The sequence below is a fragment of the Gracilinanus agilis genome, chromosome 4 (genome assembly GCF_016433145.1).
Source record: "Gracilinanus agilis isolate LMUSP501 chromosome 4, AgileGrace, whole genome shotgun sequence".
Lineage (NCBI taxonomy): Eukaryota > Metazoa > Chordata > Mammalia > Didelphimorphia > Didelphidae > Gracilinanus > Gracilinanus agilis.
Genome location: NC_058133.1, coordinates 120,996,062 through 121,016,909, shown reverse-complemented (window position 1 = coordinate 121,016,909; position 20,848 = coordinate 120,996,062). Strand labels below are relative to the sequence as shown.

The following is a 20,848-nucleotide window of genomic DNA, read 5'->3' as shown; positions in this document are numbered from 1 at the left end:
CTAAAAATGCTATCTTTGAAATTCCAAGGCCGACAGGAATTTCAACCCAGAGGACTTTTTTCCCCCCAATTAAAACTGTCTGAAAACTGGGGCTCATTCTCAGACAGGCTCTCACATCTATAAATGTTATTGTTACAGTGCCTGATATTATAAATTCCTTACTCTTTGATAACCAAAAAAAAAAAAAACCCTCTTTCTTCCACTTGTACCAAGAATACAAAATGATAGCATTGACTCAGTCGGTCAACTTGCTCCTTCAAGTCTAGGAGAGAGCCAGTAATGTCCACTCCTTGGTACAGAGGAGAGACCAACTACTTTCTTCTTCCCTTCCTATGCTCATTGCTATCAGAGGCTGGGGAAAGGGTGAAATTTGTTATGCCTCATCCTGCCTTAACTCAGGCTTTGTTGGAATGTGGTGAGGAGGGGTTCAGAGCCCCCAACTCCAAACTCGCTGACCAGTGGCTTGACATATCACACATGAAAGAAAATCAGACTCTTAAAGATAATGAACTCCCAGGCTTAACATGTTTCATTACATTAGAAATGTCAAAATACACTACTGTCACCCTGTTCCAGGAAATATAGTTCCCGGTTTCTTTGTTTGTTGGAGGAGGGAGAGGGGGGTGTTAGAAATGTGATTTATTCATTTAGGGAGCTCCTGATAAGATAGCTCCTCTAATAATGCTGATTGGTTCTTACAGCCTTAGATATCTGGTGGGAGTCCCAAGAGGTTAAATGATTTGCCCAGGATCACATTGTCTGTATGTATGAGGGCTTTCTGACTCTTATGGCAACTACACGACTATACTACCTCATACTTAATTCTTTTGAAAACAAATAAAAATGCTTTTTTAGGCCTCTAAGACTTCAGAAATAGAAACCCTTTTTAGTAAAACCAAACCTTAAAAATAATAAAAGAACCTAAAATGATTTGTTTTTATGGTTCCATAATGATTTTTTTTAAGCCCTTACCTTCTGTCTTTGAATTGGTACTAAGTATCTGTTCTGAGGCAGAAAAGCAGTAGGGTCTAGGCAACTGGGGTTAAGTGACTAGCCTAGGGTCACAGAACTAGGAAGTATCTGAATGTAGATTTGAACTCAGGTCCTCCCTATTCCGGGTATGACACTCTATCCATTCTGCTACCTCGCTGCTCTGGTGCCAGAAGTTATTTTTATATAATTATTGAAAAGTCCTGAAAAACTCCCTTATTTAAAATACCCTAATGTCTCCTAATTGTCTCTCAGATCAAATCCTCTATTTAGCATTTAAAGTCCTTTCCAGTTTAGTTCTAACATTCCTTTCTAGGATTTTCAAACATAACTTGAGAGGCAATGGCACACAGAAGACAGGGCACTAGATTTAAAGTCAGAAAAACATGGGTCCAAATCCTGCCTCAGATACTAATTGTGTGACCCTGAATCTTTCTGTGCCTCAATTTCTAATCTGTGACATGAAGGAGTAAGTTTATGTTGACTCTTACAGCTATGATCTTTATAGGTCTCTACTAAGTAATCTACCTAACTTGCATTTTAGTCAATTGTCCAACTTGCTATTCCTTGTCATTATTTTTTCTTTAAACTCTTTCCTTCCTTCCTTCCTTCCTTCCTTCCTTCCTTCCTTCCTTCCTTCCTTCCTTCCTTCCTTCCTTCCTTCCTTCCTCCCTCCCTCCCTTCCTCCCTTCCTTCCTTCCTTCCTTCCCATTTTAAGGCAGAAGAGTACAAGGAACTAGGCACTCAGAGTCAAGTGAGTAGCCCAAGGTCATATAGCTAGGAAGTGTCTGAGGTCATATTTGAACCCAGGACCTCCCAACTTCAACACTCAATCCACTGTAACACTTAGCTGTGCCCCAACCCCAACCCCTTGTACTTATCATTTAGCCTCTCATCTCTTTTCCTTTGTACAGGCTTGGAATGGACTTCTTCTTCATCCCCGCCCCTTAGAATCCTAGCATACTTCAAAGTTCAAGTCCTCCAGATCACAGTTCCCTTTGGTGAGGTAACATTAGGTACTGACATGACACCTTTCATGATCCTTCCTGCTATTGGTATCCTCACTTTCCTCCATGAACTTTGTCTTTGCATTTTTGATTTACTGATCAATCACCAAGTATTGATTAAGCATCTAGAATGTTCTAGGCATTGTGTTAAGTGCTAAGAATACAAAGAAACAGAACAAATCAGCTCTTGCTACCAAGGTGATTACACTCAATATGGGAAGCCAGTATTTATGAATATAAGTATATACAAAAATATATAAATATTTCTTATATCCAATATATAAAGTACATCTATGTGTGTATATATTTATAATATATAACACATATATTCTATTTCTGTTTACCTGTGCATGTATGTGTTTGTCCCCATCCCACCCCTAACAAAAGATTGTTAAAAGCAACCAAGGTCTTTTTCAGTTTTGTCTCAGAGTTCTTAGTAACTAGGTATAGTGAGAGGGTGCTTAATACATGAATTTTCTGACTAATAAATGCCTGCTTTGGACCCTGGGCAGCTAGATGATGAAATGGAAAGAGCACTGAGTCTGGAATCAAGAAGACTCATTTTCGTGAGCTCAAACCTGGGACCCTGGGCAATTCACTCGACCTGGTTTACCTCAGTTTCTCATCTGTAAAATAACCTGGAGAAGGAAATGGAAGATCACTCCAGTATCTTTGCTAAGAAAATTCCAAATGGGGTCATAGAGAGTCGGACACAACAGAAATAACTGAACAATAGCTTTGGCTACTGAAGATACTGGCTTCAAAAGAATTCACTTCAGAGCTAGATTTGTTTTCATTGAGATCTCTACAAGGTAGCTCTCCAATGCCCTCCCTCTTCCCTAGGAAAAACATCATGAAGCCACTTCTATCTGGATGTCAGGGTTCAAATTATGGTGAAAGACTCCCAGTGCTATTATTAATGAATAGAACCTAGTTATTCTAAAGGAAGCACATTCATTGCTGTTAATCCAACACAGAGCGACATTAATTCATTGGTTATTTCTTGTCATATTCTTATGCACGGGTCAAAACAGCAAATTAGGAAAGTGAAAGAAAAATACAAGAAATAGACATAAGCGATGACAGCCTGCACCATGACCAAGAACATAGGTACTTAAATGACATGCATGTGTCCATTTAAATATGCAGCACCTCATTTCTTACACGGATAAATGTTATTAAGTTCATATGACACTAACTTGTATTTTTGGATAACTTGGACACAGCGTATGTTGATTGTTCTTTTGTACTATCTTGGGAAAAGGGGTCATTAAAGGGTCACTTGTGTTTGCACAAACACAGTATTGGGAAGAATACATAAACTATTTATGAAAATAAATTGTTTAAACATTTTTAAAGTATCCACTTTCATCAAATAATAAGCCTACTAGTTCTGAACAATTATTAAATCTAGTAGTACTAAGTAATCAAATGAAATAACAGATGTAAAGCATTTTATAAACCTTAACTCTCTCTATATATAACTATATATGTATGTAGCTTTGTGTGTTCTTTAAGAATAATATTAATTTTTTTTAGCTTTTGTTTTTGTATTTTTAAACCCTTACCTTAGAATCAATACTGTGTGTTGGTTACGAGGCAGAAGAGTGGTAAGGGCTAGGCAATGAGGGTTAAGTGACTTGCCCAGGGTCACATAGCTAGGAAGTGTTTGAGGCCAGATTTGAACTGTCTCTAGGTCTGGCTCTCTATCCACTGAACTGCCCCCAAAGGATAATATTTTTAAAGTGCTTAGCATAGTAGGCATTTCAATGTTTATTGCTTCTTCCTTTCCTTTTCTATTCAGAAATATTTTGCTAAGCTCATTTGAAACACTGTCTTCAAAAGTAGGAGGTGGTGGTGGAGGCTTTACTTCTTTAATCAGTTTCTCTATCTCACTACTTGAGCTGGGCCTCCCCTACAATTCAGTCTGAATTAGTGAGGTTTTTCTGCATCTCATGCTGTGCTTTCCCCATATTCACAATGATCAAAAGTTGCGATGAGGTGAGAGCCAATATCTCTTTTAAGCAAAGCTATGGAAATATCTTGGTTGGCAATTAATCGTTACTGTTGAGTATCAAAAACTGAAGATTATGTAGAAAGCAAATTTCTCAGTAGGACATGGGACTATTCCTCCTAAGAACACTATAAAGTGTTCTTTAATAACAGCTCTCTGCCTGGCAGGACTTAACAAGCAACTGCTCTTCTGATAACTACCATCTTCAAATACTTAAGGGCAGAAGAAATATTTTGAAACCTGGCAGAATTAAAAAGGTATCTTAATTTACTTGGAGTTTTATGTCTGCCTCACGCAGGCATTAGGTAGATTGTTTAAAATTTTAAAAATTCAAATTCATGTTAAGTTAGAGGAAAGGAAAGAAAAGAAGGCAAATCCAGCTTACTCTGGAAATATTGCTGATCCCAAATGCGAAAGTTCTTCATCTTCGATAGTGAAGCCATTGCAATTAACCTATAAAGAGAAAAGGAGATTAAGAAACAAATGAACAAAATAAGAAGCTAGAGTGCCTCAAGTCATAAACCATTCTCCTTTTCGCCCTTGTCTGTCACTAAAAAGACAATTGAATGAACCTCTTTCCAGATCCATCCAATGCTTTTCCACAACCCATGGATGAAGCTTTCTTTAAATACAGTGGTTTTGATGCTTCACCCCCTGTCATTCGGCCAAGTGCTTAGAATTCTTTCACCAATAATGGATAGAGAGGAGGAGAAGCACGTTTCTACCTTTGTCTAAATCCTTTATTATCCTGGAACTTTGTTACAATTTTAAAAAATTGTTTAAAATCAGTGGGCCACTAGCTAAGGCTTGGAAATATTTTGGTTCTATAGACATAGGAATCAGTGTTTTGATGGGACTTCTTGACCTTAATGCTCAACACAGGGTGGCATGGGCTATTACGAGATGAGAGATTTGTTTCTGACTATTTTGACCTTGCACTATTCCCCAATGACTCTGGTCTACCAGACTGGGCCATTTCTAGGCTGGATTTTTTTTTTTTAAATAGAATCATGAAAATCACAACAGGATGACTGTTGCTTCTGAAATCTCATACTACAAATCAAGCACCATCACTGCTAACTTCCAAAGTGGCAATAACTTGAAGAGGTTCATTTGTTCTCCCACTCCTGTTCTCTCCCCAGCATTTAAAGCCCTTCACGATCCGACTCCAGCCTATCTTTATAGGCTGATTAGACATCATTCACCCTCCTTTACTCCACATTCCAGTCAAACAGGCTATTTGCTGTTTCCCACAGCTTACTTTCTCTCCTTCATTTGGGCCCTTGCAGGGGCTGCCCCCCAATTCGGAATGCTATTCTTGGTTACCCTTTCCTCTTGATATCTTTCTGGGATCAGCTCTAGTGCCATCTGCCTTAAGAGTTCTTTCTTAATGTCTTTTTCTTTTTAAAACCATAACATCTTAGAATGAATACTAAGTATTAGTTCCAGGGCAGAAGAGCAGTATGGGCAAGACAAGGAGAGTCAAGTAACTGCCCTGTGTCTGAGGTCACATTTGAACCCAGGACCTCCCTTCTCTAGGCCTGCCTCTCTATTCATTGAGCCACCTAGCTGTCCCCCTTTCCTAACTTCTTAAGTTGTCATTCCTCTCCATCCCTTCCAGTCCTCCCCATCAAAAACACTTCATATTTGTTTTGTATACTGTACATCCTGTACTTATCTGTAAATATATTGTATTCCTAAAAAAAACATAAGTTCTGAGAACAGAGACAGTCTCACTTTTGTATTTGTATGCACACAGAACCTCAGAGTAGGTGTTTAATAAATGCTTTAAGATAAATTAAATTGTCTATTATATACATAGCAACTATACATATAAATGAGCTGTGGCTGTCTATGGTAACCACACATTTGGCCACAATTGTCAAAATAATTAGTTTTACTCAGTCTGGACACAAAGAGCTCTTATGTTTTACCTTTATATATCAATTCCTTAGGTAACAGGAAAAAATTTGATGAAGAAAAGCACTCTCTGGTAAGGAAGTCATGAGGCCTGAATGCTAGTGCCCATTGGGGATTCGTTAGTTCATTCAATTAGCATTTATTAAGAGTCTTCTCTTTAAGGCAGCTGGTGGCACAATGGATAGAGCGAGAGAATGGAGTCAGAAAGACACTGAATTCAAATCCAGCCTTAGTCACTTACTGTGCCACCCTGGGAAAGCTTTTTAATTTGCTTGCCTCAGTTTCTTCACTTGTCAAATAGAGATAATAACAGCACCTACCTCCCATGTTTATTATGAGAATCAAGAGAAATGATAATTGTAAAGTGGTTAGCATTGCACTTGCTGTATAATAGGTGCCATATAAATGTTAGCTATTATTGTTATTACTCTATAAGTTTACCTTTTATCCCACAGCCTGTGCCTTATCTGAAGTGGACATTCAATAATAGGAAGATGTCAGAGAATCATAGTTTTGAGCTGGGAAGGACCTCAGAGTCCATCTTCATCACTTTATAGATGAGGACACCAAGACCTAGGAAGTTAAGATTACTTGCCCAATGTTATTTATCTAAGAAAGCACACTAGGACTTGAATCCAGGTACTTTCTACTCCAAATATGATACTTACTAATATGTCATACTACTCTTTAGATGAATAAATGAGTAAACCAATGAACTAGCTGTTTGACCTGGGGCCAGTCATCTAACTTCTCTGCCTCCCAATTTCCCTAACTGTACAAGAAGGGGGTTAGACTTCGATGATCTCTGAAATCTTTTCCAGCTCTTATGTTCCACAAATCTATGATTTTATAACTCTAACTCTAGTCTCTCTTCTTTCCCTATTATAGGGGATGGAGAAGGACAGGATTTCTTCATGATGGCAAGAGTCCCTAAGAGTCTTTCTGGGAAGTTGTGATGGGTATTCAAGCTCCAATTCTATAGCAACTTGCTTGCTGGAACATTCCATTGCCCTCTCCCATTGAAATACCCAGGCAGAAGGAAAAGTAAATTTTGCATATCAAATAAGAAGCATTGGGCGTAATCCTTCCCTTCCCTCCCATCCTAAGTCAAATCAAGCATGAGAGCCTTTGCTAAAGTTATTCTCATCATTAGCATTTAGACTAGATATAGACTGTGCACTAAAAATATACTTCCCAAAGATGAGTTTTATTCATGGTGATTACAATACACCTCAGTCCCAAGGAGGGAATGTGGACATGTTCCACTTCCAGCAGCAAAGTTCCCTCACAAACCCCCCCTCCACACAAGTATAGGAAGGGAAGAATTGAGAATTTGGAATAGAACAAAAATGAGTGGCTCAGAGGAAGCATCACAGACAGATAGCACTTCATTTAACTTTCTTCCCTTTTTTTTCAGGAATTTCTTTTGAGACTCGTAAGGATCTCCCCTCCCTAACTTTTTCTTTATTTTAAATCATGGGCAGGAAGAATATACTAAGTCCTAAATTGGCAGCAATGAAATTTGTTTTTTTTTAGTACACATTTTTACCAGTCCATAATACAAATTTTGTATTATAGAAATGGCTTTTTTCTTCTAAAAATGGCCATAAGATTTTACTTTACTTGCTCCCCCATTTGAGGGTAGGACTTCATTTTTCAACCTTCCTAAAAGAATCACCTAGCTTGTCCTTTAAACAAGAGATTGAAGACATTGGTCTCATCCTATTATTCACACTGCCCTAATCTCTTCCCTGAGTTCATCCTCATACCTACTACTTATTACCTATTGGATTCAAATTCAATTTCCTAATCTGTAAAATGAAAGGGTTGGACTTAAATGACTTTTTAGATTCTTTCTTAGCTCTAAATCTATGATTTGATGCCTTTAATTCATAAAATTCAACATAAATCTGTAGAATCACAGATTAGAACTGGAAGGGACCTAGAGGTCCTTTACTCCAGTTTTACAGATGAGGGAAATGAGGCCCAAAGAAGTTAAATGACTTGCCCAAGGTCATACTGGATAGTACCTGGCCAGGAAGTAAAACCCTATGAGGTGCCTATCTAAAAACGAACTCATTCTCTCCCCACCTCACCAAACTATATCCTTCTAGTGAGGGAATCACCACCTGCTTAGTCACTCAGGGTCAAAACCTTGGAGTCAATTTTGATTCTTCTTTTCTCTTCTTCTCTCACTGACTACATTCAATCAGTTGCCAAATCTTTTTTATTCCATTCTACATGTCATTTTCTCTCCATTCAAAAAACTCATCACTAATTACCTTAGATTAGTGTAAAAGACACTTTTATTCTATTTTGGGGGGTATTTAAAAAAGTAAATTTTATTGATATCTTATTTTTTTACATTAAATTTCTCCTAGCTCTCCTTCTCCCTTCCAGATAACCATTCCATATAATAAACAATATTTTTAAAGAAAAAAAAGTACTGGAAAAAAATTCAGCAAAATTAATCAAGACAATAAAAAATCTGAAAATACATTCAGTGTTCCATAACCAGGAACCTTGGACCTCTGTAAAGGAGTGGAAGGCGTGCCTTCTCATATATCTCCTTAGGAGCCCAGCTTGTACTGGGTTTTGTTTTTTGGTAACTCTTCAAAGTTCACTTTCAAACATTTTGGGGGAGTAATTCTTTCTATCTCCATTAGTGAAATCAATGTGTATACTATTTTCTTGGCTTTGTTAACTTCGCTCTACATCTATTATGTAAGAGTCAGTGAGGTGGCACAGTGGATACAGTGATAGATGTAGAATCCAGAAGACCTGGGATCAAACACGGCCTTGGACACTTATTAGCTGTGCAACTCTAGGCAAAATATTTACTATCCCTGCCTTAGTTTCCTCATTTGTAAAATGGCAGAAATAATAGATAGCATGTACCTAGGGCTATTGTGAAGATCAAATAAGATATTTATAAAGTGCATTGGAAACCTTCAAGTGATATAAAAATGTTATTATTACTATTAAGTCTTCCCAAACTCTGTATTTCATGTTCATTGATTCTTTTTTTAATACATTTATTAATATTTATTTTTTAGAAAAGTTAACATGGTTACATAATTCATGCTCTTATTTTCCCCTTCACCTCCCGAGCTCCCCCCCCCCCATGGCTCAGGCATTCATCGATTCTTGTTTTGTTTTGTTTTGAACCCTTAACTTCTGTGTATTGGCTCCCAGGTGGAAGAGAGTGGTAAGTGTGGGCAATGGGGGTCAAGTGACTTGCCCAGGGTCACACAGCTGGGAAGTGTCTGAGGCCAGATTTGAACCTAGGACCTCCTGTCTCTAGGCCTGCGTTCATTGATTCTTATAGCACTGTAATATCCCATTATATCCACATACCTCAATTTATTTAGCTACTTCCTAACTGATGGACATTTACTTTGTTTCTAGTTCTATGCTACACAGAAAGTGCTACCATAAATAATTCGGTGTATATGGGACTTTCTTATTAATGACCTCCTCAGGGTATATCTCTAGCAGTAGATTCTCTGGTCATTTTAATCACTTTATCTGCCTAATTCCAAACTGCCTCCCAGAACTGCTGTACCAATTTCTGGCTGTATCAACAATGCATTAATGTATCTCTCTTTCCATAAGCTCTCCAACAATGACTATTCCAATCTTCTGTCATCATTGCCAATTTGCTAGATGTGAGGTAAAACCTCAGGGTTGTCTTAATTTGCATATTTCTTCTTAATAATTATTTGGAGCATTTTTTCACATGGTTATTAATAGTTTGCAATTATTCTTTTGAGAACTGTTTATTTCCTTTGACCATTTATCTATTGGGAAATGTAACAGCCTCTAAATTGGTCTCTTCGTATTCACTCTCCCTGGCTCCAATCCATCTTGTAGAGAGCTGACAAAAATAATCTTCCTAATGATTTTGACCATGTCATCTTCATGCTCAAAAACCCTCAATGACTCCCTCTTATCCCTACTTTTCCACTCTTCTTTCATTTTCCTTTCTTTCATGGACCATTTGCTGTTCTCCAAATTTGATGTGCCATCTTCATCTTCATGCAGTCTCATTGAGCATTTTCCATACTTGGAATGTACTCTCTCCTAACCTCCACCCATTAAAATTCTTTTCCTCCTTTGAGGTTTGGTGCAGGTGCCCTTCTTCCAAGAAGTCTTCCCTGATTTCTTCAGATAAGAGTATTCTCATCTTTAGATTTTCCTTAACATTTTGTTTGAATCTCTCCTTTGTCCCCATCACAGTCTACCTTATCTGTGTACTTATAATTTCTTGTCTAGTAGAGTGTAAATTGAGATGAGGGACTTAAAAAAAATTTAACTACGGTTCCCAGCACCTAGCAACATGCTTTCATAGGACAGCAGAAGTTTAATTCAACATTTATTTATTAGCTTACTTGTCTCAGTGGGCAAGCAATTTTTTTCCTCTTCGGACCCAAGTTATCTTCTTTGTAAAACTGAAGGACTAGACTAGATGAACTAGATGAATTAGCTTTAAAATGCTGTAATTCCAAATTCTTCTTATGACCCAATTTACTCTCTAATGACCTTAAAAAAAGAATATCATGAGGGCTTTTCATTATGGTTACTCTAACAAAATTTTATCATAACTCAAAACTATCTTTTCTCTCTTCTCTGGAAACCCAAACCTGTCTAAAGACTTATTAAATTCCTTCCAATCTTTCCATCCCTTGTCTATAAGAGCTCAATTCTGTAGTTTTTCTTCCACATGTTTATTTTCCAATCCTCTTTTAGTTCTACTCTTTATTCTTTTATTTTCAATTTTGATAATCTAGAACTTTCCCCCCCAAAACAGGAGAATTTAGTGGAGATGAAAAATAATTGAATGAAATATAAATAACTAAAATTCCTTTAGTTCACCATTCTCATTTATTTGACATGACATGCATTTTCTGTGATAAAAATAAAGCAACTTCTAGGTAATCCGATTAGACTTTTTAGCCACATCTCTTCTTTTAAAATATCAAAGTAGTTATCAAGTATTTATCAGGTACCTAATCTACGTGAAGTGCTGGACTAGGCACTGGGGAAACAGAAACAAAATTAAGTTTCTGCCTTCAATATCAAAAGGAAGAAAGGTTCCCTCAAAACAAAAAGTTTAAGATAGAAATTTTAAATTGTCTTTGAATTGCACTCTCCCCCTTGACAATCCCACAAGAAAGACGTTGTCACTATTTAGTTATTTGTGTAAAATGTCTTCTCTGTGTAATTATTTTCTGTATCCTAGAACTCCAATTCCCAGCATCCCATGTTCTTTTTCATGTTGTGTGCTGACATAGGGAGGATATAAGTTGGTGCAGCCCTTCTGTCTCTTGCTCTCTCTTCTTGTGACTGCAGGCAGCTGTGGACATGGGCTTTTTGAGAGCCAGGAGAACTTACTCACGTTGGTTTACTTTTGTTAGATAATTAGGTTTTTATACTTCTATTTCCTTTTTTATTCCTTTTACTTCAAGTGATTATTAATAAACTTTATAAAATTAATAATTGAAGTGTTGGACGTTAATGTAAATCCCACATTTCTTTCCAAATAGATGATAAGGTCTTTGAGGGCAGAGGTTGTGCTATATATTTTACAGGAAAGAGCACACAGTGCCTGCTAGGTGTTTAATGCTTGTTGAGCTGAATATCAGCAATGAATTTTATACAAAATGCTACATCTACTGTTTTAGAATTTATATAATGACCCCCCCTCCAAGATGTTCAAATAATGGCCCAGCTTACAGACATTATAATCTATGGCCATATTTATTTTCATTGGATTCATCAGAGGCAGAGTATTTCTATTCTCATTTCACCCATGAGGAGAACCTGCCCAGTATCACACAGAAAGGCAGTGACAAAATGAAGATAAGTTTCCAGACTACTATCCAGGAGATTATATCCAGGCCTGCCTATCCTATTTGCATGTGTCAACACTGTGCATGGTAGTGGCGGAAGGAGGTGGAGAAGCAAGAGGAGAAAAAAAAACCATGAATGGGATGATGTGAACCTTCTTACCTGTGCAAAAAGTGTAACCAGACTAGAATTATCGGGATATTCCAGGTGCTTGGAATAAAAGTGATGTAGAGCAGCAATATCACTCTGGATCAATTCTCTCTTCTCATTGTCCAGCTTATCCAGATCTATGGATGAAAAAAAAATCACATCACCTGATTCAAGAGGTGTTATATTGAATCTCTGGGAGCTAGGAGTCCACTCGGTGATTGACAGGTGGATCAGTTGGATGTCGGAATGTTCCCAGAGAGGCATGCAGACACAGGAGAGGGCAGTTGGTAGCCCTGGCAGAGGTTCTTGGGTCTTTACCTGTCCCTGAGACTGGAGAGCAGTGGTTCCTGGTCTTTGGGGGGAAATTGAGACTTGCAAACACAACCCTGCAAGCTCCTTCTGTGGTTCCTGTACCATCATCAACCTGTATACAACCACCATCTCTGATTCTACTGCCCCTAGATATTAGGAATTCAATCATCTTAGTCATCTAGGTTTCCCAGGGCCCGGGAGGGATCCGGGAAGTGGGCAGGAAAAGAAGAAGAGGGTGGAAAGGGGGTAGATGTCTCAAACTGATTAGGCTTAACATCTACTGAAGAAGAAGCTGAAACTATACAGCAGTTTGCCTGCTCTGGTGTGGCCCTGGCCAGGCTGTACCAGAGAGAAGCTTTCATCTCGATTCCTTCATTTGCCTGCAGTTTAGAGATTCATTACTATCATTTAATTTAGGGTCTCCCAATACCTCTATCCCATACCATTATCCTTCTTTGCCAAATACAAAGTTTTAAAAGTACCTTCCTGAAGTGGTTATTCAAGCTTCTTTGGGAAGGGAGTCACACAGTCAGATTACAACGTTACCAGGCTGAAGAGCCCAATAAATAATATCAATTAACCCCAGGTGTGTCCTGAAGGGATATCATCCATTGACCTAAAGGATCCTGCCTGGGCAACTGTTATAAAGGAGAGAGGTGTCATCCTATCCTCTCTCTATACTCCATCTACATCTACATCTAATAGATAGGAGTATCAGAGGGGGTCTTCTTTAATTATAACAGAGGTCAAAAACCTTGAGATTTAAGGTTCAGCCCTCTCGTATTACTGCCAAGGGCAAAGAAAAGAGAACATAAGAACAGAGATCTCAGGAAACATCTCTCTATCTGCTCAATTTCAGGTTCCCTTTAGGCCAGTGATTCCCAAGTGGGTGCTGCAGCGATCCAGGGGGGTGGTGATGGCCACAGGTGCATTTATCTTTCCTATTAATTGCTATTAAAATTTTTTAAAATTAATTTCCAAGGGGCTAAGTAATATTTTTTCTGGAAAGAGGGTGGTAGGCCAAAAAAGTTTGGGAACCACTGCTTTAGGCCAAGAGGCCACTTATTTTCTAGAAAAAGAAAGAAGCTTATTATTGATACTTCCTCTTGTAACCTGAAGCTTCTTCCGTCCTAATATTTAAAAATAATCATTGCAACAAGGCATTTAGGTGTGAGTGGCAGGAATTGATATCAGTCAATAAACATTCATTAATCATCTTCTATGTGCCAGATACTGTGCAAAGTGCTGGGTATGCAAAGAAAGGCGAAAGGCAAGGCCTGCCCTGGAGAAGCTCACAATCCAATAGGGAAGATAACATGCAAAGCAACAACAACTATGTAGAGACTCTTATAGACAGCATACATTGGAGATAATCATCGGGGAAAAGGCACCAATATCAAGAGAGTCCTTACACATGAAGGCTCTCCAAAGACCCCTCAACATATAATCATAAGATCTTAGATTGAGAGCTAGAAGGGAACTCTTGGTTAAGTCCAAACTCATTTTGTAGGTGAAGATACAAGGGCTGTGAGAAGTTAGATGATTTGTCCGGGGTCACCAAGCTAATAAGTATTTCAGGAAGGATTCAAATTTAGGCTTGCCTGACTCTAGGTCTATCATTCAATCCATTATAGCACTTGCCAATTTAGCCAACATTAAGAAACTATACATAGTTGCTCTCTGATGATACCTTCTTGGGGCATCTGCTAACAACTTAATTTCGCAGTGCTAGTACTTCAGTAAAGTCAAAAAATGACTCTGCCTGCCAGGAAAGCTGATAGATGACAGGACCAGTGCTGTATCATCATCTTTATAGGCTCCCAGCCCCCCTTTTTCACTTCTTAATACTTTTACTGTGGAGAAAGACTAAATGGAAATTATTTAAAAATAAGCAAACAAACATCTGGGCAAAACTAAGTCTCTCTCCTTCCTGTCCTCCATTACATTTATGGATATCATGGTTCCTAAATTGGGGGAAAACTTAAGGTATTGAGACTTACGTGATTCAAATTCCTTCACAGCCAACAATTTTTCTGATGATGTTCTTTCATGGTGTGTTTTCTAGTGAATTGGGAAAGAAAGCATACAGGTTCAGTTTTTGCCCAAAGTGCAAGATCACAGTTATAACTTTAAAATCAACAGTCAAGACTTATGTTTCTATAGTTCCCTGTGTGTTTTCAAATGAGGTCACTGTACTGTTAGTTTTGCTGAATTGTTTTATGTTGTTACAAAAATGTTAAAAAAAAAACACAATGATAAAACTTTAAAAAAGTTTCATGCAAAAAGAGTTCTATCCACTGAGACCAACACTAACCCTGAATTACTTGTCTGTTTTTTCTCACCCCCTTGGTGCTCACTAGAGTGTTGACATCAAGGAAATCTGACTAAAGGAGTGAATGATGAAGTAGGAATACTCACTTTACTTCCTGAAGGATGGTCAGAAACCAGTCCTTCATATTCATAGCACCTGGCACATAGCAGATAAATGCTGCCTGATGTTGACTTGATTTGACTTTTGGTCACCCTACTTCAAAGGGCCTTTTGTTGTTTAGTCATTTCAATAGCAACTAACTCTTTGTGATCCCATTTGAGATTTTCTTGGCAAAGATACTAGAGTACTTTGCCATTTCCTTCTTTGTTTTTTAAAACTCTTGCCTGGCTCTCTGTTCACTGAGCCACATAGCTACCCCTGCTATTTCCTTCTCTGGCTCATTTCCTAAATGAGGAAACTGAGGCAAATAAGGTTAAGTAACTTCCCTAGGGTCACAGAGCTATTGAGTGTTTGAGGCTGGATCTGAATTCAGGAAAATGAGCCTTCCTGACTTTAGGCATGGCACTCTATCCACTGCACTGCTTAGGTGCCCCCATATTTATGGATTAACCATCCAAAGATCATAGATTTAGAGGTAGAATGAACCTTAGAGGTCAAAGCCCTACTTCATTTTATAGATGAGGAAACTGAGGCACAGAGGGGCTTTCCAGGGTAGAATTTGAACCTAGGTTTTCCTAACTCCAAGTCTAGACATCCATATCTAGGCATTTCTTATTTCTTCCATTGCCCTGACTCAAACCTAGTCCAGTTTCATTTGTCCAGCTGTCAACTTAGAGCCTGGTGTAAAGTGAATTCAGATTTCATATTCAAACAGAAAGTTTTCTGGATGCAAAATAAAAACAGCTAATAATAGCATTTATGTAGTGCTTTAAAGTTTGTAAAACTCCTTTTACAAATATGATCTCATTTGATCCTCACAATAACCTACGAAAATAGGTATTAGTATCGAATGATGTGATATTTACAAAAAGTGCTTTCCCCATTTTGTAGATGGAGAAACTGAAGCAAATAGAGGTTAAGTGATTTTGAGTGTCTAAGCCTATATTTGAATTCAACTCTTCTTGATTCCAGGACCAGTATTCTTTCCACTAGACTACCTAGTTGCCCAATACATCCTTAAACCCAGTGTTGGTGCCTTCTACCTTTTTTGCCTCACCCCCAAGGGTCTACTGGGATCACTGGCTTTGTTCTAGACACCTAGTGAGGAACTAACAATGGTCAATGGGTTAGGAGTTAGGGAATAAGAATAAATAATGTTTGCCACAGTTCAAAGGTAGAGCTCAACAGCTAACCTGAAGCTCCTTTTTAGCCATCTGGTTCTTCAATTTAGGGTTGCTGGTAGTTCAACAGAAAGGTACAAGAAATACATTTTTCCATTAGCTTCAACCTTCTTACCTCACTTTACCCTATCTTCATTTCCCAATGGCATACGAAGGCTGCACTGATTTTGAGATCCTTAAAGACTTTTAGACAGGTTTTTAAGCAGAGTTTAACTTCCATTTAAAACAATTGGTATTTATTATTATTGCAAATATATCTGCCATAAACTCCTTCCAGTGAATTGCATGGCAACTCCTGGCCAAGAACTATATAATAGTATTTTAATAATAACTGAAACTTGTGAAAAACTTCTAGAAGACTGTTATTTTCCGATACACCTGAGCTTTTAATAGGAACAATAACATCATTAAATTTGCAGTTTGGCTAATTATGAGAGCAGAGACCATGGTCTGCTTTCCCAAGAAGGACTTTTCCACAGCCACCCAAGAAGACAAGTTCTGATATCGATCTAATGTAAATATATATAATACAATCTTAAATGCATTTATATATCATATAATTTTATCATATGTTATATGTTGCTATACATAAGAAACATATTTAATATATTATAACATGTGTGTATATGTACATGTCCATTATGTATATACACGTTAGTATATATACGTGTGTGTGTGTGTGTGTATCCATTCATCCATATTTAAAGGACTCTTCAGGGAAGGCAATTTCATTACTTCCTTTTTAATTCTCCTGCTGTCAGAAAGTTCTTCCTCCTAGCTAACCTCTTATTAACTAGAGTATAAGCTCATTTTCTCCTTTTCCTATCCTTGGTGAAAAATAAACTTTATCTTTCAACAGGATCTCTGCACATTCTTAAACACTGTTATTAAGCCTTCCATCCTACCACCCATTAGTGTCCTCTTTTTCCAGCATTAAAAAAAAACCCAACCTAATTCTATTTTCCAGATCTTACCCTGTTATTTCACAGAAGCTGGTGGAGCCCAGAAGAAGACAGGGCCCTCCAGTGAACCTCTGACCATGCTGAATAGAGTAGAATTCACGGAAAGGTTATTTCAGTTCCAAAATGCAATTTACACCCTTCGTTTCATACTTGAGCTGTGATGTGCTAATCCTTGAGAATAAATTTGGCTTAGTTGAAAAATAGAAAAAAGGAGGTAGGGAAAAGGGGAGAAGAGGGATTGATGAAGACATGGATGAAATTTCACCTTTAGGAAGATTTACAGTAGAGTGCCCTTGCCAACAACCTCACCCGAATCAGAAGATCCTAGAAAGTATTTCTAGTATGTACCACCCATCATACTCCATTGCAGTTCAAGGACAAGTCATGGCCCTTTCTTAATGAAGACTTCCTTTGTCATTCTGAGATTAGGCATCCATGACTGACATAACAAGCAGGAAAAGATAAAGTGGGAGGGAAGGTGGGAATTAATTGGTCTCTATGCAGAAGTAGTTGACCTTGAGAACTTCTGGCATTGAGGGGAATCTGGAAATGACTGCTAGCCTTCTACTGTAACCTACCATAAACATATATTGATTTTATGGCCACCTTATTTCTTCTTTTTCTTCCTACCTCATACAGTCCTGGGCCTGAAGTTAGGAAGACCTGAGTTCAAATCTACCCCAGAAACTTGCTAGTTGTGCAACCCTGAGCAAGTCATTTTATCTGTTTGTCTCAGTTTCCTCAAATGTAAAATGGGAATAATAATAATAATATCTACCTTCCAGAGTTGTTTTAAGTATCAAATGAAAGAATATTTGCAAAGTATCTTTTATAGTTTGTCTGGCACATAGAAGGTGCTTTATTAATATTAAATTCCCTTCCCTTCTCCTCCATTCCATTTCTCCTCCATCTTCATCAACTTTCTTTCTCTTTTTCTATTACTTCCACTTTATTTTCCACCAATAGCTCAAGCTTGGCAACATATACACAGTTTGGACCCACTGCTGGGGCTTTACAGTTAGATCAGCTTTGACAGAAATACAGAATATATTTCTTAAAACTCTAACTTCCTTGCTGTCAGAAACAAGAATGCTAAAATGATTTAGAAAAAAAATGTCCCAGTCTCCTATATGCTCCAAATCACTAATAATAAGGGAAATGCAAATCAAAATAATCCCTTTTACCTTATATCCAACAAACAGGCAAGGATGTCAAAAGGCAGGAATCATCAATTATAGAAAGGTTGCAGAAAGACAGATCAACTAATGCACTGTTGGTGCAGCTTTGAATTGGTACATTCAATTCTCAAAAGCATATTGGAACTGTATAAATAAAGTGGCTAAAATGTCCACACCATTTAGCCTAAAGATTCCACTTCTAGCATATAAACTAAGGAGGTTATTGGCAAAAAAGAAAGCCTCCACATAAGTCAAAATATCTAGAGCTGTGCTTTCTGTAATAGGAAAAAACTGGAAACAAAGCAGATGCCCATTGATTAGAGGAGAGCTCAAGAAAATGTGGCACAAGAATATAATAAAATATTAATATAGTGAAAGAAAAATGAATATCATGAATACAGAGAAGCATGCAAAGATGTATATGAACCAATGCAAAGAAAATATGCAGAGCCAAGAAAGCAATTATATAATGACTACATAGTATACGTATAGATACCATACAACTGGCATGTTATAAATGTTACATGTAATGTGCATGTGGCACACATGTGCCTATATGAACACATGTGTTATATATGAGCATCTAGGTGGTACAATGAATAGAGTGCCAGATCTGGAGTCAGGAAGACTCATCTTTCTGAATTCAAATCAGGTCTCAGATGTTTACTAGCTGGTTGACCCTGGGAATGTCATTTAATCCAGTTTTCCTTGGTTTCCTGATCTACAAAATGAGCCAGAGAGGAAATGGCAAACTACTCCAGTATCTCTGCCAAGAAAACTCCAAATGGTGTCATGAAGCATTGGATGTGGATGAAAACAACTGAACTATAACAAATGTTATATATCTATATACAATCATTACAAAGCAATAGAAATGAATTATAAAGACCAAGCATGGCCAAAATGAAAACAAATGAGAAGAATATAGCATGCCTTCCCCCTTTGCAGTGATTGGGGTCCACAGACATGGAACACTGCTTATAGCATCATATATTATGTTGGTAAGTTTTACTGTCCTTATTTTTCTCTTCTAAATCTTTTCAAGAAGAAATGCTTTGTTATAAGAGATGGCTCTCTGGAAAGGAGGAGGAAGAAAGATATGGGGGAACTCTAAGTGATATAAAAAGAAAAAAATATCAATAAAAAAATCTATTTTAAAGGGAACCTACTGAAGGCTTCAAGAATGACTAAGAGATGGGGGCAGCTGGGTAGCTCAGTGGAGTGAGAGTCAGGCCTAGAGACGGGAAGTCCTAGGTTCAAATCCGGCCTCAGACACTTCCCAGCTGTGTGACCCTGGGCAAGTCACTTGACCCCCATTGCCCACCCTTACCACTCTTCCACCAAGGAGCCAATACACAGAAGTTAAGGGTTTAAACAAATAAATAAATAAATAAATAAGAATGACTAGGAGAACTTCCTTTTCTGCCCTAAGTCCACTCCATTTGCTTCTACCATTTTCTTTGTCTCATACATGCTACAACAAGAACGTGACAGAGGGAGGAATAAGTAGAAGCTTTTCTTGCCAGAGATTCTACATTAGGAAAGGGAATCACAGGACATCTCAGGTCATTCTGGCATGCCCAGGAATCTTATATAATGAGCCAGATGCCTTAATGTCTTTGGAGGATCACTGATTTCCATTGAAATCCTTCGAAATGGTGCTTGGAACAGAATGTAATCGTTTAATTTTAGTCAGGTTTTAGTTGTGCCCTGACCCCCCACAGAGATGCTCCCTCAGAAAAAAACAAAATTCTGTGCTTAAGCTTTGGTTGTTTTTCCAACTCTATGACCTCATATGGATATGCATAGGAAACTGAGTCAAACGACTTTTTAGAAGAGCTGTCCACAACAGGGCAGCCACCCCTCTTCCTGAGTCATAACAAAGAAAGATAGAACAAAAAGGCTCTTGAATGTAGTCCTTTCCCTCACCTGTTTGGCCAGGATCCTTGCAGTTAGTCTCACAGTCTCAGAGGGATTCCAGTTTTCCCCAAAAACACACATAGCAGAACACTCTAGCTTGTGCATGGGCCAATCTTCCTTCTGGAAGGTTAAAGACAGTAATAAAAACTTTAAAAAATAACAAACATAAAACACTGAAATAAAGTGAAGGAAGAGAGGATGTAGTCAGTTCCCCCAGTTAAGGTCAAGTGAAATGTGTTTCCTTTCTGAATCCAGGAGGATACTCACCAATGCTGAAGATAAAAACATCTTTTTAAGATAGAAAGAACTCTAACCTTGAGCTGGTTCTGGCAGATGTTTTTGAAATGAGGAAATTTACTTTGTGCTGTTTGCATTCTCATCTTGTGTATTTCTATGGCAACTTCCCTTAGGAATCCAGTTTACTGTTCTGAACAATATACAATCCGCTCTTAATTATTCATTTGTTCAGTCGCTTCAGTTGTGTCTGACTCTTCATGACCCCCTCCCCCCTCATTTGGGGTTTTCTTGGCAAAAATGCTGGAATGATTCGTTATTGCTTTCTCCAGCTCATTTTTCAGATGAGGGAACTGAGGCAAATGGGGCTAGTGACTTGCCCAGGATCACAGAGGTAGTGTCTTAGGTCAGATGTGAACTTCAGACTTTCTAAGTCCAGGCCCAGAACTCTTACCTTTTTACCCACTAGCTGTCCCAATTATTTATAGCTGTGGTTTATTTGATTTATTAGATTTTCTATGAAAAATTTATAGTCCCAAAATGTTTCTTCTTTGCTATCCAGGCACCCTCTTAGAGGAGCTCCCCTTACAGTTAATACTCAGATTGTGGCAATTAACTTTAAATCCTTATGGAGGCAAAAGGTAATTAAAAAAGAACCTGCTAAAGATAAATAACTACTCCCTAATCTATACTAAATCC

General features: G+C 37.9%; 1 protein-coding gene across 1 annotated transcript in view; it reads right to left on the bottom strand.

Annotated features, from left to right (window-relative positions):
- The window catches only part of SMYD2 (SET and MYND domain containing 2), a 90,725-nt gene that overhangs the window by 14,197 nt on the left and 55,680 nt on the right, over positions 1 to 20,848 (bottom strand). Inside the window, exons 3-6 of the mRNA XM_044671845.1 lie at positions 19,925 to 20,035; positions 14,244 to 14,304; positions 11,944 to 12,068; positions 4,397 to 4,464 (exon numbers count right to left, since the gene is read on the bottom strand). Of these exons, the coding sequence (XP_044527780.1) occupies positions 4,397 to 4,464; positions 11,944 to 12,068; positions 14,244 to 14,304; positions 19,925 to 20,035 (365 nt within the window). The remainder of the gene's footprint in view (positions 1 to 4,396; positions 4,465 to 11,943; positions 12,069 to 14,243; positions 14,305 to 19,924; positions 20,036 to 20,848) is intronic.